This window comes from Rana temporaria, chromosome 11 (assembly GCF_905171775.1).
Source record: "Rana temporaria chromosome 11, aRanTem1.1, whole genome shotgun sequence".
Classification (NCBI taxonomy): domain Eukaryota; kingdom Metazoa; phylum Chordata; class Amphibia; order Anura; family Ranidae; genus Rana; species Rana temporaria.
In genome coordinates this window covers 142,707,714-142,726,106 of record NC_053499.1, presented here as the reverse complement: position 1 = coordinate 142,726,106, position 18,393 = coordinate 142,707,714, and the positions used below count along the sequence as shown (strand labels likewise).

At 44.8% G+C, this 18,393-nt stretch overlaps 1 protein-coding gene across 8 annotated transcripts in view; it reads left to right on the top strand.

Annotated features, from left to right (window-relative positions):
* Positions 1–8,468, top strand: part of CNOT1 (CCR4-NOT transcription complex subunit 1) — a 66,619-nt gene extending 58,151 nt beyond the window's left edge. For 4 of the 8 annotated variants that reach the window (XM_040329289.1, XM_040329284.1, XM_040329286.1 and 1 more), the window contains 11 exons: positions 328–559; positions 642–890; positions 1,218–1,381; positions 1,461–1,578; positions 1,655–1,756; positions 1,864–2,037; positions 2,241–2,390; positions 5,803–6,019; positions 6,933–7,065; positions 7,260–7,394; positions 7,500–8,468. In XM_040329289.1, the coding sequence (XP_040185223.1) occupies positions 328–559; positions 642–890; positions 1,218–1,381; positions 1,461–1,578; positions 1,655–1,756; positions 1,864–2,037; positions 2,241–2,390; positions 5,803–6,019; positions 6,933–7,065; positions 7,260–7,394; positions 7,500–7,578 (1,753 nt within the window). In that variant the 3' untranslated portion in view covers positions 7,579–8,468. Of the gene's footprint in view, positions 1–327; positions 560–641; positions 891–1,217; positions 1,382–1,460; positions 1,579–1,654; positions 1,757–1,863; positions 2,038–2,240; positions 2,391–3,452; positions 3,549–5,802; positions 6,020–6,932; positions 7,066–7,259; positions 7,395–7,499 lie in introns of those variants that run through there. The other 4 variants (XM_040329290.1, XM_040329288.1, XM_040329285.1 and 1 more) reach the window with 2 other exon arrangements.
* Positions 8,469–18,393: the final 9,925 nt, after the last annotated feature.

The window sequence follows — 18,393 nt, the reverse complement described above, 5'->3', positions numbered from 1 at the left end:
AGTTACATGCACCATTTTTAAACCTGTGTTCTGTTCTGGGCAGAGGTTACGCTGTGGTGCAACAGGAAATAAATAACCCATACTCCACATCATGCCTGTCCTGTGCGCAGTGTGTAGTGAGTGTGGGTTGTACAATCCCAGGGGCAGTCAGTGGGGACAGTCCCAGATGTAGGCTCTGATCCGCTCAGTGGTGATAGCTGCAGTATGTTGGTGGATGTGTATTGAATGACTTGACTTTAAGTCCAAGGGACAATAACAGTTGGGGCGGGCTATGCTGCTGCCTACAGGGGTTTGACTGACTGGACTTTCTCTCTCCTCCCATTTCAGACTTCCGCAGCTGATGGACGTGCTCCGCTCTAATTTTGAGGCCATGATTGAACGGGCCCAGGGTGGGCCAAACTTCATGATGCATTCTGGGATATCCCAAGCATCCGAGTATGACGATCCTCCAGGACTCCGGGAAAAGGCAGAGTACCTTCTGAGAGAATGGGTCAATCTGTATCATTCGGCTGCTGCCGGACGGGACAGTACAAAGGCCTTTTCTGCATTTGTTGGCCAGGTGAGTTGCAATGTCTGGTTTGACTTCACAACCCTGTGTCCTACAAGGGAAATTGTCTCACTGTGTCTTTCTCATTGGTCAGATGCACCAGCAAGGAATCCTAAAGACCGATGACCTCATCACCCGGTTCTTCCGCTTGTGTACAGAGATGTGTGTGGAAATAAGCTACCGTGCTCAGGCTGAGCAGCAGCACAATCCAGCTGCCAACCCTACGATGATCCGAGCGAAGTGCTACCATAACCTGGACGCCTTTGTCCGGCTGATCGCTCTGTTAGTCAAACACTCTGGAGAAGCCACCAATACCGTCACCAAGATCAATCTTCTCAACAAAGTGAGGCCCTGTCCCCCCCTCGGAGGGTGTTGATTTGGTGTTCTTTGTCACTGTCTGTATCCTAGTCGGGGGCATTGACAGTTTGTGTTATGTGCCAGGTTTTCAGTAATGTAGTGTTGGTGTACTCGCCCCCTGTGTTGTCAGGTTTTCAGTTATGTAGTGCTAGTACTGACCACCTATGTTGTGCATCAGGTTCTTAGTGATGGTATTTGCCCTTTGTGTTTTTGTGGCATCTCAGTATTGTAGTCCTAGTACTCGCCTATGTTGTGTGCCAGGTTTTTGGTATGGTAGTTGCGGAGGGTACTAACCCCCCTGTGTTTTTTTCAGGTTCTCGGTATTGTAGTGGGGGTTTTGCTCCAGGATCATGAAGTGAGGCAGAGTGAGTTCCAGCAGCTTCCATACCATCGCATCTTCATTATGCTACTGCTGGAATTGAATGCACCAGAACATGTGTTGGAAACAATCAACTTCCAGACCCTCACTGCCTTCTGGTAAGTCCTATAGCCAAATTCTGCTGAAATGTAGGCTGTTTATAGACATTCGGTGACCACCTCACGGCTTTTCTTTCAGTAACACCTTCCACATCCTCCGGCCCACCAAAGCATCCGGCTTCGTCTACGCATGGCTAGAGCTGATTTCCCACCGTATCTTTATTGCACGGATGTTGGCACACACTCCCCAGCAGAAGGTGAGTGACTGTTGTTCAGGTGTATGTTCATATGGTCGCTAAGAGTTTGTGTCACTAACTTTTGTGTCTCTGGTAGGGGTGGCCAATGTATGCCCAACTACTGATCGACCTCTTTAAATATCTGGCACCATTTCTCCGAAATGTGGAACTCACCAAACCTATGCAAATTCTGTACAAGGTAAGTTGCAGAAAATCTTACCTGGCTTCTTGTCACCTCAAACCTCCCCCCCCTTGTCTTAACGCCTCCAGACAGGCCAGATATTTATCCTGCTTTTGTGTTTTCAGGGCACGCTGCGTGTGCTGCTGGTTCTGCTCCATGACTTCCCAGAGTTCCTTTGTGATTATCACTATGGCTTCTGTGACGTCATCCCACCCAATTGTATCCAGCTGAGGAATCTAATCCTGAGTGCCTTCCCCCGAAACATGAGACTTCCGGACCCCTTCACCCCCAACCTCAAGGTACCAATCGCATGAAGGGACTGCTCTGCACCATTTTTTAAGCTATTGTGCTGTAGAGGGTGGTTACGCTGTGGTGCTACAGAAACTTCTTTCCCAATTCTCTGCTCCTACTGTGCATATGAAGGGCTTCTAGGAGTGGATTGAAGGACTTTTGGATTTGCAGAAGGGGGTTGATGGGCTATTCTTTCTTGCTTCTCTCTTAGGTGGACATGTTGAGTGAGATTAACATCGCTCCCAGAATCCTCACAAACTTCACCGGAGTGATGCCACCGCAGTTCAAGAAAGACCTGGACTCCTACCTGAAGACTCGCTCACCAGTGACCTTCCTGTCGGAGCTGCGCAGCAATTTGCAGGTTAGTGTTTGGAGTGTGGCTTAAATATTGGGGAAGGATGCGGTTGGGTGTGGATGTTTGTAGGGATGGAATGGGGGTGTGAATATTTGGAGGGACAATGGTATACAGCTGTGTTCAAAATGATAGCAGTCCAACATCACTAATCTGGTCAATCGCTGTTTTTGGTAAAAATTATACTACATGGCAAATTTTACTAGTAGGTGTAGTAGAGTAATAGGAAACCCAACAGACATAATGTGCATGCTGCTGATCCTGTGTAATTGACTCACTGAAAAGGTGTGTTTAAAATAATAGTGTGGAGTTTAAATTTAGTGAGGTCATTCAGTCTATGAAAATAATCATTAGTTGCAGCCCTAAAATAAAATGTTTTTTTTCACAATCTATTTAGCCAATTTTTTTTTTTTTTAATCTGATAAATTCCTCCCAAGCTTGGTGTATAATAATAAAAAAAGAAATGGATCCTGTTCCCTTAAAGCATGTATACGTACCCCACTTTTAGGTACACAATGGGGTTTATTTACTAAAGCTGGAGAGTGCAAAATCAGGCTTCTGCATCGAAACCAATGAGCTTCTAACCCCAGCTTGTTCAATTAAGCTTTGGTAATGAAACCTGTAACTCATTGGTTTCTATGCAGAAATTGGCCTTATTTTGCACTTTCCAGCTTTAGTAAATAAACCCCAGTGCGTACTTAAAAGTGGGATATGCTTGTACAGCACAGTGCTTGTGCTGTGTAACTTGGCTAAAAACGCCTGGCTATGCCCTCCCCCTGTGTAAACTGACCACCGTATGTCATGGCTGCTGAACCCTGACACCGCTGTATGTTTATGCGCCTCCGTCACCCGCAGCCCTGCTCGTCTGTCGTTCTACCCCCCCCCCCCTTCTCTGTCCACTCCACAATCTTCCCCTCCTGCTGCAATCCAATCTATACTACAATCATGTCATCCCCTCTGTTATATAATGGTTTGTGTCCCTGTGCTGTATAAAAAAAAAATGCAGATTATACCGTATATCAGAGCAGCTTGCGTGACTCCTCTGATCTCTCTCCTCCCCCTCCTCCCCAGCTGACGTCAGCGGCAGAGCTCGGCCCCGCCCACTATAGCTGTCAGCCGGAAAGTGCCGAGGAGTCACGTGAGCATTGGGAGCTGCTATGATATACGGTATAATGGGCTTTTTTATTTATGTATTCTTTTTATATACGACACAGGGGCACATAGCATTTATATAACAGAGGGTGGCATGATCGTCTTATAGTGGGTTAACAACCAGTTTAAGTTAATATGTAAGGTTTAAAAAAAATACTATTTTTTTATTTTTGAATATATATATATATATTGTATTTTTTTTTTTTTATATCCAGCTATATGGTTGGGACAAAATATCTAATCTACTCTGAGTCTTAACTGACAGAGATGTATATAGCATTGGAGGTAGGCTCTGGTACATATCAGACTCGGCAATCTAAATAAAAATATTAAAGGAAGAAAAATAATGTGAAGACCTAAAACTGTTTTGCAGATTTTCAGACAGGGATGTAAATTATTTTGGATGACAGAACTCCCTTGTCATAAGCAGGTAGCTTGATGCAAGTTGCAAAAAACAAGAAGAAATGGCGCACTGACCTAGCGCATTGCCAACATACATTTTATTTAAAGGGGTTGTAAAGGAATAATTTTCATAATAGGCATCCTTTTTACCTGCAGACATTCCTCTTTTTTTTTTTCTTCACTTCATTGTTCGTTTTTGCTCAGAAGTCGCTCTATTTCTTCTCTGTTCACTTCCTGCTTGTCTGATTTTTACTGACCACAGTGAGGGGAGGCTTTACTGCGGTGGTCAGTGACGTGCTCGCCCCCTCCTGGGAACTACATCTGTGCGGAAGGACGCTCTCTACGTGTTAGACTTCAAGGAGGTGTGAATTACTGGGCGTGCTGCAATGCATACTGGGAAATGTAGTTCTTTCATGAACGAGCGCCGCCAATCAGGAAGTGAATGAGAGAACAGAAACTAGAACGCCGGAGGTGATATAGATGAAGGAATTTAATAGTTTTTTTTCTCTCGTTTTTTTTAACAGAATCATTACACTTTTCTGTCTGTCTACCTTGCAGACATTAGTTTTAGGCAAACCTTTTTTTTCCTTTACAACTCCTTTAAGAATAAAAAGTGTTCTACTTACAAACGCAGTGCATTTATATGCATATCATAGCAAGTGAGAACTAGCGCCTTCAGGTCTGCTGTAGTCTACCAATAGTGTGGGAAGACCAGGCAATGTCCAGAAAGCTGACGCATTTCAAGGGAAAACCCTCTTCATCAGAGCCCCATATGGAGCTTCTGGCTCCTCCTGCCTTCAGAGTCCCCTTGTAGCAAGGTGGAAAAAAAAACTCTTCCTTCTGCTGCCCAGGGCTATATGTCTCATGAGGCATTGCTCCTCGAGTTCTCAGGCACTTGCTAACATGGATGGTGTACTGAGCTGTATGTGTGCGGCAGTGTATTTCCTGTATGCAGACCAACTAATTATCAAGGTCCTAAACCTTTTTCTTCATTTTCTGTAAAGTCCTTACAATTTTTTTTTTTTTTCATTTAAAAGAAGCTCCAAGTATTTAATCAGGGGCTTGTGTGACACTGGGATCAGGACGATTGTAGTGTTCCCCGGTGGTGCAGCATGGAGGGGTTGTTGGTGCCACTGGAGTTTGAATTGGCGTGGTTAGTTAAAGGCTAATTCAAACTTTAGTGACGCCAACTAACACTCCATGCTGCACCGTCGGAGAATACTGGAATCGTCCCAGTGTCAGACACACCATGTTGGGCAAATTCCCATCCGTCATAGCATGGAGCAGCAGCCCTGAAGGGAGGTGGGGGGTTATTTTGAGTCTGTGTTGCCCTGAAACGTGTTGGTTTTGTCATGCTCTATCTTCAATAAAAACGACCATTCACTTTCTATTTACTTCTAAATTGATACTGGGCGCTCCTTTTACCTATCCTCACAAGTTTATCTGGAAAATGACCTTGGGGCCCACCGCCACCTTTCTGCCGAGTTGGGCTGAATTCACTGGGGGAAGTTCGCTCCCAACCATCACTCGCTGGCAGACCACCTCCTAAGAGCTACTCATGTTTTGATTTGGCATAGACTGCAATGTTCCCTGTGCATGTATGGAAATAAAGAATTATAAGGATTTTGAGCGTTGCTCCCTAAAAAAAACAAAAAAACACACTGCTATTTTGAACACCACTGTATGTGTGGAGAGACGGGGGTATTTTGGAGGGATGGGAATGAGTATTTGGGAGGAACGGGGGATGTATGTGTGGAGGGATTGGATGTGGATGTCTGGATATTTGGAGTGACTGGCATTATGGGTGGATATTATAAAGCAAAGGGGTTGGTTACAGTTTTAAGTGTATATTCCATTCCCTCTGCAGGTCTCCAATGAGCCTGGAAACCGTTACAGCATTCAGCTCATCAATGCATTGGTCCTTTATGTTGGCACGCAGGCCATTGCACACATCCACAACAAAGGCAGCACGCCATCCATGAGCACCATCACCCACTCTGCCCACATGGACATCTTCCAGAACCTGGCGGTGGACCTGGACACTGAAGGTAATCTATCTTCACAACGTTTCTCCCGTCGTGATGGTGAGCAGGCTCCCTAACCACTTCAGCCACAAAAGATTTACACCCCACCCCCCCCCCCCCCCAATGTTGACCAGTCCACTTATGCGATATGGCACAGCGTTACTTTAACTGACAATTGCGTGGTTTTATTCCACCCCCCACACACAAATTTAAGTTTCTCTTGGTGGCATTTGTTCACCTTTGGGTTTTTTATTTATTTCATTTTTTTATAGCAGAAAGAAGGGGGGGGGGGTGGAAATCACATTTCTTCATCAGTTTCGACAATATTTATTTGCTACATTTTGGTAAAAAATCCACATAAGCGTATATTGATTGCTTTGTGCAAAAGTTATAGCATCTACAGGCTAGGGGGTATTTTTATTGAATTGTTATTTTTTTTTTCTTAGTAATCTTGGCGATCAGTAATTTTTAGCGGTACTGTGAAATTGGGTGAAGACAAATTGGACACCTAACTGATGCTTTTTGGGGACCAGTAACACTAATACAGTGATGGGTGCTAAATAATATGCACTGTAAGTGTACTAATGACACTGGCGATCAATTAAGTGTGCCCCTAGGGAGTACCTTCTAACTGGGGGGAATGCTGTGACTGGAGGAAGACAGATCAGTGTTTCTGCTCAACAGAAACACAAGATCTTCATCCTCCCTCACAGAACGGTGGTCTACCTTGTTTACATAGACAGACTGCTGTTCTGCCTCTCCTGTGAACAATCGGTGGCCATTGAGGCCGCTGGACCCGCTGATTGGCTTCTGCGGTGTCCAATCGCAGAGTGAGGGGGTCGACGGCGTCATGCGCCCCAGTCCCACTGCACAAAATGTACATTATTTAGCACAGGAGGGCTGCCCTGCCACAGTATATATGCATTGGGGGGGTTCTTAAAATATAATAGTTGACATGTTTTCTCCCGTGCAGGGCGCTACCTTTTCCTGAATGCCATCGCCAACCAGCTGCGGTACCCCAACAGCCACACTCACTACTTTAGCTGCACCATGCTGTACCTCTTTGCGGAAGCCAACACTGAGGCCATCCAGGAGCAGATCACTAGGTGAGACTTTATATAGAACTGTTGTATGACGTTGCTGGGGAAGGGGTGATATGTACATTATGTGGAGATATAATGACTTTGACGGGTATTTTTTTTTATTTATTTTTTAAGATACTTGGTGTATATATCCTGTAACATGCTGTGGGATTTGTCTTTAAGAACTGTGTTTTTTTTTTTTTTTTCCTGGCATATAGGGTCCTGTTGGAGCGACTGATTGTGAACAGACCACATCCGTGGGGTCTTCTCATCACCTTTATTGAGCTGATCAAAAATCCTGCTTTCAAATTCTGGAATCATGAATTTGTGCACTGCGCTCCGGAGATTGAGAAGTAAGTCTTGTAGATGGCAGTAGCCGTGGGTGGTGGTGCAGGTGGCAACCCCCTGTGGGCTTTGTAGGGCACAGGCAGTAACCACCTTTGTCTTTCTTTTTGCAGGTTGTTCCAGTCGGTGGCTCAGTGCTGTATGGGACAGAAGCAAGCTCAGCAGGTGATGGAAGGTTCCGGTGCCAGCTAGGTGCCCACATTGCCCTCATGAACTGAGAGAGTGCTGGCCACACAAGCCGGCTGGAGCGGTGTCTGCAATGTGAAGAGTTTGTTTAACCTCCGCCCAGCATTGTCACCCCTCCGGTGACCCCCCGATCGTTCTGTCCGGCATTGCCTGACATATCTTCCTGGTTCAGAGAGGACGAGACGAGCGCTGACATTTTGGATATTTTTTTTTCCTTTTTGCCCAAAAAATTGACTTTTGGCCAAACAAAAGTGTGAATATATATAATATTTTTTTCTTGATCTATTGTAAATATCGTTCTTCTGAAATGCAACTTAAAAAAAACACAGCAAAAGCTTTTAGTCTTGGCTTTGTCTTTTCAGTGGAGTGAGACTGAGTGGGGGAGGGGAGGTGGTCATAAAATGAGCCCAGCCCAGGAGTGGAAAATTGGTGCATTCTTTGGCAGTGTATGAACTCGAGGAGAGGTCCGGTTGGGTTGGGGTGAGGGGGCGGGCACCAGCTGGGGCATAAACTGTATTTAAAGGTGCCCCCCCCCTTAACTTTCTGCTGCTCCGTTTTTGTTTACAAACTTGGTTGCTTCTCCCGCGTTGCTGGTCGTGGTGAGATGTGTAGAGCCGTTTTTTTGCTTGTAAAGAGACCTGAACACTATTTTCTGAGACTTGTACATTTTTGAGGCTTTTAGTTTGACTTCAGCGGAAGGAAGAGGAGCCATGATCGGCCCCTCTCTTCACTTTGTATAAAAGACACACACAGATCCCTGGACCAATACGAGGCCGTTTTTGTAAGATTTTTTGGATGTTTTGTAAATGTATTGGTCCCGTGTTGTATTTTGTAGGCTTTCACTTCTCACTTGTATGTATGGATTCTGTAGTTACACATTAAAGTCTTCAGCTGCAGCACTGGCCATCTGTCCTTTCTTCTGTTGTGTATGTGACACGGGGGGAGAGCAGTGCCGTGCCAGCCATCTCCTGTCTGGCGTCCCCTTTTAATAAGATGCCCTTTAAATTGTTAGTGGGACTTTAAAGGTATCAAAAGATGGATGTTTCAACACATCAAGAAGATGATCATCTGTCTGTTACACATAAAATATTTTTGTTTTGATCGTGTGGGGTGTTTTTTCATTTTTATTTACATTTTTTTGCGTTTCCATTTTTATTTAAATTCTTTTGCGTACTGAATCGCTAAGTGCAAAATATCTACTTGCTCAAAGCCCACTGCATTATACTTTACATCATAGGTGTATTTAAAGAAATAATCCTCATCTTTGAAGGAAACCTCTAATCTAGATGTTTTAGATAATGGTATTCAACCGCACATAGGAGCTTTAGGACATGCCGTCTGCTTCAGGAGGTTATACTCCTGAAGCAAACAGCTGGTCCAGCAAAGGAGGTTGTTAAACTAATGGTCTACTTGAGGCATACAGAGGTTGTTGGACTAGCAGTCAACCAACCGTTACAGATGTTTAGACCAGTGGTCCACTTCAGATGTACAGAGAAGTTAGGCCAGCAGTCTTTACGGGAGTGCAGAGGAGGTTGACTCCTGAAGTGTGCTGCTGGACTAACAACCTTCTGAGCAGTGCACTTCAGTATGAAGGTGATGGACCAGGGGCACGCTTCTTCACGAGTACAGAGGCTTGGACCAGGGGCACGCTTCTTCACGAGTACAGAGGCTTGGACCAGGGGCACGCTTCTTCACGAGTACAGAGGCTTGGACCAGGGGCACGCTTCTTCACGAGTACAGAGGCTTGGACCAGGGGCACGCTTCTTCACGAGTACAGAGGTCTTGGCCCAGGGGCACGCTTCTTCATGAGTACAGAGGTCTTGGCCCAGGGGCACGCTTCTTCATGAGTACAGAGGTCTTGGCCCAGGGGTTCACTAATTCACTAAAATAGAGGTCTTGGCCCAGGGGTTCAAGTGGAGGTTCACCCTCAAAAAAAATTCTGACATCACATGGAGTCGAGCCATCCTACCCTTTTTTTTTTTTTTCTCAACACATACCTCGTTATCACGATTTTCACCCCCGGGCAATCCCGCGGGACTGGGCGTTCCCAAGCACTGCCTGTGATTGACAGGCTTCCGAACGGCGCATACTGCGCGTCACAGGTTGCCGAAAAAACCCGAACGTCGATACGGCGCCTGCGCACCGATGTTCGTGTTCTGTCGGCTACCTGTGACGCGCAGTATGCGCCGTTCGGAAGCCTGTCAATCACAGGCAGTGCTTGGAAACGCCCAGTCCCGCGGGATTGCCGGGGGGTGAAAATCGTGCTAACGAGGTATGTGCTGAGAAAAAAAAATTAAAAAAAACGGCATTCTGTCGGTAGGATGGCTCGACTCCTCCATGTGATGTCAGAATTTTTTTTGAGGGTGAACCTCCACTTTCACTACTTCACGAGTATAGAGGTCTTGGCCCAGGGGCACACTACTTCACGAGTACAGAGGTCTTGGCCCAGGGGTTCACTACTTTACTAAAATGGAGGTCTTGGCCCAGGGGTTCACTACTTCATGAGTATAGAGGTCTTGGCCCAGGGGTTCACTTCACAAGTACAGAGGGCTTGGCGCAGGGCTACACTTCAGGAATACAGAGGCTTGGACCAGGGGTTCACTGCTCAGGAGTACAAATAGGTTTTTGGACTAGTGCTCCACTTCAGAGGTTTAGACCAGCATTCTGCAATGTCAGGATTACAGTGGAGGTTATTGGACTAGCTGTCCACTTCAGGAATCTAAAGTTAGACAAGTTGGGGTGTGGGCTTTGAGCCAGGAGGTTTTTTGCTCTTAGTGATCCAGTATGCAAAAGTGTCAAACGTGGCTGGCTTTTTTTTTTCTTTTTAACAAACCTCTCTCTATGTAATAAAACTCCATGAATTTTATTTGTATTGCTGTGTTAATGTTTTGTTTTTTGGTACCTTGAAAGTCCCACTATCTGTTTTAATTGTGTGTAATGATTTGAGAAACCCTGGTCTTGAAGCACCAACATCCCAACTAGGGTTCCTCCAGAAGTTGCTAGGAGTTCCTTGAGCAATTTCTGCTTTTTCAGATGTGTAACAGCTGACACGGTTGATCTTTTTAGCGATCTGTAAGGGAAGAGAGTCTTCTCAATGACCAGTAAAATATGGCACGTTCTTCACACTGACCGTCACACTAATGTACCGTGGGCTGTAAATTATAATTAGCAGGGGTTCCTCCAAGGTTGAGAGGCTGTTCTAGATGCACAAGTCTACAATATGTTTATCTAGATTTAATGTGTTTGGTTTTTTTTTTCTATAATGATGCAGCTCCTGGCTGTGAGGTGACGCTGGATCTTGTGCACTAGTCATTAGACCTACCATGTCTCTTTAGGGTGGGTGAGGTCTCTCTAGGATAGTGTGGTCTGACACGGTGGTGCTCCAGTCTCAGGAGTGCGTTCTGTTTTTCCGGTCTCCTTATAGGAGCGGCCTGGGCCTGCTGGGGCGATTGATTCCTTCACAACTTGGTGGGTCTGTAGTTGGGACCAAGCATGCAGCCAGTGCAGTGGTCTGCTAGAGCAGTGTTTCTCAACTCCAGTCCTCAAGGCGCCCCAACAGGTCATGTTTTCAGGATTTCCCTGAGATGAATTGGCTGTGGTAATTATTAAGGCAGTGAAACTGATCAAATCACCTGTGCAAAAAAATGGAAAGCCTGAAAACATGACCTGTTGGGGCGCCTCAAGGACTGGAGTTGAGAAACCCTGAGCTAGAGTATACAGTTGTGCTCATAAGTTTACAGACCCTGGCAGACTGTTATTCATATTCTCTGTAAAATGGCAGAGAAATCACAACGCAAACATTTCTTTCACTCATGGTTTGTTTGGCTGAAGCCATTTATTATCAATCGGCTGTGTTTACTCTTTTTACATCCATAATGGCAACAAACTACCCAAATGACCCCGATCAAAAGTTTACATACCCTGGTGATTTTGGCCTAAAACATGCACACAAGTTGCCACAAAGGGGTTTGAATAATATATATATATATATATATATATATATAACACCCTAGACAATAAAATGGCAGTTATTGCAATACTTTTTGTCACTCCGTATTTGCGCAGCGGTCTTACAAGCGCACTTTTTTTTGGAAAAAATTCACTTTTTTTTAAATTAAAAAAGACAACAATAAATTTGGCCCAATTTTTTTACATATTGTGAAAGATAATGTTACGCCGAGTAAAATGATACCCAACATGTCACGCTTAAAAATTGCGCCCGCTCGTGGCATGGCGTCAAACTTTTTTACCCTTAATCTCGATAGGCGACGTTTAAAAAATTCTACAGGTTGCATTTTTTGAGTTAGAGTAGGTCTAGGGCTAGAATTATTGCTCTCGCTCTATCGCGGCGATACCTCACTTGTGTGGTTTGAACACAGTTTTCATATGCGGGCGCTACTCGCGTATGCTTCTGCGCGCGAGCTCGTTGTTTTCGTATTTATTTTACAATTTTTAACACTGAAATAAAAAAAAATAAAAAAATTATCGCTTTTATTCCTATTACAAGGAATGTAAACATCCCTTGTAATAGAAAAAAAGCATGACAGGTCCTCTTAAATATGAGATCTGGGGTCAAAAAGACCTCAGATCTCATATTTAGACTTGAATGCAAAAAAAAATAAAAATTTAAACTGTCATTTTTTCAAATGACAAAAAAAATGTTTCTTTAAGACGCTGGGCGGGACTGACATTTTGACGTCACTTCCGCCCAGCAGAGTTATGGGGACGAGTGAAGGACATTTTTTCCCTCACTTGCATCCCCAGTCAGTAGCCGAGCGCACCCGATCGCCGCCATGGTAAGCGGCGGGAGGGGGCCACCGATAACGGCAAATCCGCTGTTATCGTTGACAGGACCGCCCACTGAAGAGATGAATATCTCGGTTGTGGCGGCAGCTGCTGCCGTTACCGAGATATCCATGTTTAAAGTGCCGACGTATAACGACGGTGGGAGGTCGGTAACTAGTTAAAGGTAAACATCCTCACCTGTGATCTGTTTGCTTGTAATTTGTGCGTGTATAAAAGGTCAATGAGTTTCTGGACTCTTGACAGACCCTTGCATCTTTCATCCAGTGCTGCACTGATGCTTCTGAGTCATAGGGAAAGCAAAGAATTGTCAAAAGATCTGCAGGAAAAGGTAGTTGAACTGTATAAAATAGGAAAGGGATGTAAAAAGATATCCAAGGAATTGAGTGCCAATCAGCAGTGTTTTAAACTCCTAATCAAGAAGTGGAAAATGAGGGTTCTGTTGAATCCAAACCACGGTCAGGTAGACCAACTAAAATTTCAGTCACAACTGCCAGGAAAATAGTTTGGGATGCCAAAGAAAAACCCACAAATAACTTCAGGTGAACCACAGGACTCTCTGAAAACATGTGGTGTGGCTTTTTCAAGATGCACAATAAGGAGGCACTTGAAGAAAGATGGACTGCATGGTCGAGTCGCCAGAATAAATCCATTACTATGCAAATGCCACAAAGTATCCCTCTTACAATACGCCAAACAGCACAGAGACTAGCCTCAAACATTCTGGCACAAAGTTATTTGGAGTGATGAGACCAAAATTGATCTTTTTGGCCACAACCATAAACACTACATTTGGAGAGGAGTCAACAAGGCCTATAATGAAAGGTCCACCATCCCTACTGTGAAACATGGAGGTGGATCGCTGATGTTTTGGGGATGTGTGAGCTACGCAGGCACAGGAAATTTCATCAAAACTGATGGCAAGATGAATGCAGTATGTTATCAAAAAATACTGGAGGAACATTTGCATTCATCAGACAATAAGCTGCGCATGGGACGTACTTGGACATTCCAACATGACAATGATCCAAAACACAAGGCCAAGTCGATCTGTCATTGGCTACAGCAGAATAAAGTGAAGGTTCTGGAGTGGCCATCTCAGTCTCCTGACCTTAATATCATTGAGCCACTCTGGGGAGATCTCAGACGTGCCGTTCATGCAAGACAGCCCAAAAAATTTCAGGAACTGGAGGCTTTTTGTCAAGAGGAATGTGCAGCTTTACCATCTAAGAAGATAAAGAGCCTCATCCACAAAAGGCTTCAAGCTGTCATTGATGTTAAAGGGGGCAATACACGGTATTAAGAGCTGGGGTATGTAAACTTTTGATCATGGTCATTTGGGTCGTTTCTGTTGCCATTATGACTTAAAAAGAGTAAACGCAGTTGATGATAAATGGCTTCGGCAAAACGCTAACCATGAGTGAGTTTTTGTTATAGTTCATGTTCTCTGAAAAATGGCAAAGAAATCAATTCTGCCAGGGTATGTAAACTTATGAGCACAACTGTGCATGCTTGTCCCTGGTGCGTTACACACCAAGTTATAATCTAAGGCAGTGTTTTTCAACTCCAGTCCTCAAGGCACACCAACAGGTCATGTTTTCAGGATTTCCTTTAGATGAAACGACTGTAGTGATTACTAAGGCAGTGAAACTGATCACATCACCTGTTCAAAATAACGGAAATCCTGAAAACATGACCTGTTGGTGTGCCTTGAGGACTGGAGTTGAAAAACACTGATCTAAGGATTAGAATTACCTCTTGAAAACATGTCTGCAGTGGTAATCCCCCCCATCCCTGTCCTTGACTTCCTGCTCTAGATGGGTGTAGACGCTGTTCCCTGCCTGTGCTGGGGGCAGATTTTAGGGTGTTGGGACTCTGCAAGGTGAAATGAACAGATTTATTCCTGATGAAGGTACATTCTTTACAATGAAAATGTTCTCTGGGTGATGTAGGATGAGTGAAGAATCTCTCTCCGCAGTGTGCAGAGCAATGATTGGACCACCCTGTATCCCTGGAGGGCATTTCATAAGCTGCAGTGCCCCCCGAACTCCTCCTGTGCCCCTGAGGGACATTTGGTAACCTGCAGAACAATGAGCTGCTGATTCTTGTGCCCCTGGAATACATTCTGTAAATGGCAGAGCAATGAATAGCCCCCCCATGTCTCTGGAGGAGATTCAGTAATCTAAAGAGCAATTCATGGGCTCACCACCTTTGTTGCTGCAGAACCATGAGCTACCGTGGCTCTGTCTGGGCAGCAGAGCTAACGATCAACCGTCTCCTCCTAAACGGACATTTGGACTTCTGCAGCTGTCTGGGATGGATTATGTGTTGGATATCCGGTCTCCTCTGATGTCAGGGCTCGGCTGCAGCTGCCATCGCACTCCCCAGACGATGGGAGCCATCAATAGGCTCATTATTATCTAGTGGGGATCTGATATCGGAGCTTCTCCTACACCGCCTATACATGGCCTGATATGGACATTGAAGGGTATCGGTCACACACTGCAGGCAGACATCTTGTGGGAGGGGCCTACTGCTAGCAGACATGAACCATACCTTAATGGGCTCTTATGTCTGTCCTGATTCAGTCATCCAAGTTCTTTTTTTTTTTTTTTTCTATTTGACAAAACAAGAACACAAACATGAAACTGTCTGACAAATATAACAATCATCCAGTGTACTCTCCTCTGGTATATGAGGGTGTCGTGTTGGGGAGCTTTGCTACCTGTTCTCAAGGTGCAGTGCAGAGCCTGGCTGCTTCTGATGCTGCAGTTCTGGGCCGATTTCTTTCCAGGAAAGGGCATTGGGCATGCAATCTGTACCATGATACCCGCCCTAGGGGAAATCGATCATGACTTAACTTCTAAAAATGCTGAGTACCTGGCTGTCAGGCCGGGTTCCCATATGTGCGGGTTCGTGCCTGGGGTCCGGTGCATTATGTTCATGGGTTCAGGTCTGAAGTGGACCCAAAAACGCACAGAGCCGGTTTGAAATCTGCTCCACGGCCGCCCCGAACCTGTGTGAACTACCTCCATTGAGAGCCAGTCGCAATCGCCTGTCATGTGAATTGGTTTTCACTGCATCCAATTCGCATATGTGAGGCCAGCCTTGTGCTGATCCTTGGCTTCAGTGTTTGCTGTGTCTGAATTGGAACCGGTATGCAGATCAGGACTCACCCTGACATTCCCAGTCACAGACTTAAAAGACAACTAAAGGCAAAACACTTTTTCTTGTTTTGGATAGAGTGGAGAGGGATTAGAACACCTGTCGGGTTCTATTGCTGTCTGTGAAATCTAGGGGTCGGGGGCTTGGTCCCCAACAAAGCCTCCTTGGAGAACAGGGGCAGTTGGACTATCTTGGTACAAGATAAACGAAAGTAAATTCAAATCTGTAAAAAAAAAGAAAAAAAATGTTTTATAGGTTTATTAACCACTTGACCACCAGGCACGTAAACCCCCTTAATAACCAGACCAATTTTCAGCTTTCGGTGCTCTCACAATTTGAATGACAATTACTCAGTCATACAACACTGTACCCAAATGAAATTTTCGTCCTTTTTTTCACACAAATAGAGCTTTCTTTTGGTGGTATTTAATCACCGTTGGGTTTTTTTTTTTTTGCGCTATAAGAGAAAAAAGACTGAAAATTCTGTAAAAAAAAAAGAATTTTTCTTTGTTTCTGTTATAAAATTTGGCAAATTTAGTATTTCTTCTTCATTCTTTTGCATAAATGTGAAAGATGAAGTTACGCCGAGTAAATAGATACCCAACATGTCACCCTTCAAAATTGCACACGCTCGTGGAATGGCGCCAAACTTCGCTACTTAAAAATCCCCATAGATGACGTTGCAGGGTATTGCGGAGTATTGTGGGGTATTGCGGAGTATTGTGGGGTATTGCAGAGTATGGGGGCATTGCAGAGTATTTTGGGGCATTGCAGAGTATTGCACAGGGAGGGATGGATGGCTGGATCTGTGACTGCATGTGTCACAGATCCAGCCCGCAGCTGCTGCTGCTGCTTCCGCTCTCTCCCCTCTCCTCTCTCACACTGTACCGTTCGGTACAGAGAGGAGAGGGAGGAACCGGCGTCATCACATGACGCCGGTTTGTTTACTAGTGATCGCTCCGTCATTGGACGGAGCGATCACGTGGTAAACCGCCGCTATCAGCGGCGATTTACCGTGATCCGTGATCAGCCGGGTCCGGAGGACCCGGCGGTCACGGAGACTCCCGTGTGCGCGCCCCACAGGGCGCGCGGGAGCGCGATTCTGGGAGGACGTACATTGACGCCCTCCCAGAGTTAAGCAACCGCCTTGTAGACGTATTTCGTCTATAGGGCGGTTGTTAAGTGGTTAACCGCTTGCCGCACGCAGATATATACGTCTGCAGCATGTCACGGGCAGGCAAAAGGACGTACCTGTACGTCCCCTTTAAGAAGCGGTTGTTGCGGATGTGCCCGGACCCGCCGCGATCTCTGTCGCCGCGGGCATACCCGCGATCGTCTCACGGAAACATAGAACAGGGAGATGTTGGTGTAAACACAACATCTCCCCGGTCTGCCTAGCTGACACCTTCACTGATTGTGTTCCCTGTCATTGGGAACACGATCAGTGACGTGTCACAGCAAGCCACGCCCCCTACAGAACACTTAACCCCTACAGGGCCACCTAGTGGTTAACCCATTCACTGCCAGTGTCATTTTCACAGTAACCAGTGCATTTTTTTTTTTAGCACTGATCGCTGTGAAAATGGCAATGGTCCCAAAAATGTGTCAAGTGTCCCATTTGTCCGCCATAATGTCGCAGTCATCGCCATTACTAGTAAAAAAAAATATATATATATATATATATATATTTATTAATAAAGATGCTATGAAACTATCCCATATTTTGTAGACGCTATAAATTTTGCGCAAACGATCAATAAACGCTTATATATTTATTTATTCTTACCAAAAATATGTAGAATACGTATCGGCCTAAACTAAAGAAAAATTTTTTTTTTTATATATATATATATTTTTGGGGATATTTATTATAGCAAAAAGTAAAAAATATTGCATTTTTTTTTTTTTTTTTAATTGTCGCTCTTTTTTTGTTTATAGTGCAAAAAATAAAAACCGCAGAGGTGATCAAATACCACCAAAAGAAAGCTCTATTTGTGGGAAAAAAATACGCCAATTTTGTTAGGGAACCCTGTCGCACGACCGCGCAATTGTCAGTTAAAGCGACGCAGTGCCGAATTGCAAAAAGTGGCCTGGTCCTTTAGCTACAAAATGGTCCGGGGCTTAAGTTGTTAATACAAAAATAATAAAACGTGACAAATGCTCAAACACAGAATAAAAGCATGGTAACAATCCTTGTGTATCACCAAAACAATGGTCCTCAAGAGGAGAAGATCACAGTAGGATAGTTGATCACAGATAACATCTCAACTAGTTTCGTGGTCTAATGCCGCTTCGTCAGGAGGATATCTATAATTTGATTGGCAAATGATCAATAAAAATATAATTAACCAAAATAATAACATCATTTCATACAATAATAAAATATATAGGGGGGGAATCAGAGCTGCTTACATATAACCCTGGCAGGCACAGGACACAAAAAAAACCAACTGTGGGGGGGACTTGCAAAACACACACACTCTCTCTCTCACTAACTATATATGACCTATGGGGGAGAAAACCGTAGCCACAGATGAATTAAAAGACAGGTTTGCAGCTCCATTAAAGGAGGCTGCAAGGTGGCTATAGTTAGAGGGTGCTCAAGCAGGATCTACTTACTGTGATTGTGCTAAGGTAAATGATTCCCGGGCCCAGTGTTCTGACAATATCTCCAACCCATCAAACTCCAACCACATCACTTCCGGTTTATTTAACCACTTAAGACCCGGACCAAAATGCAGCTAAAGGACCCGGACAGGTTTTGCGATTCGTCACTGCGTCGCTTTAACAGACAATTGCGCGGTCGTGCGACGTGGCTCCCAAACAAAATTGGCGTCCTTTTTTTCCCACAAA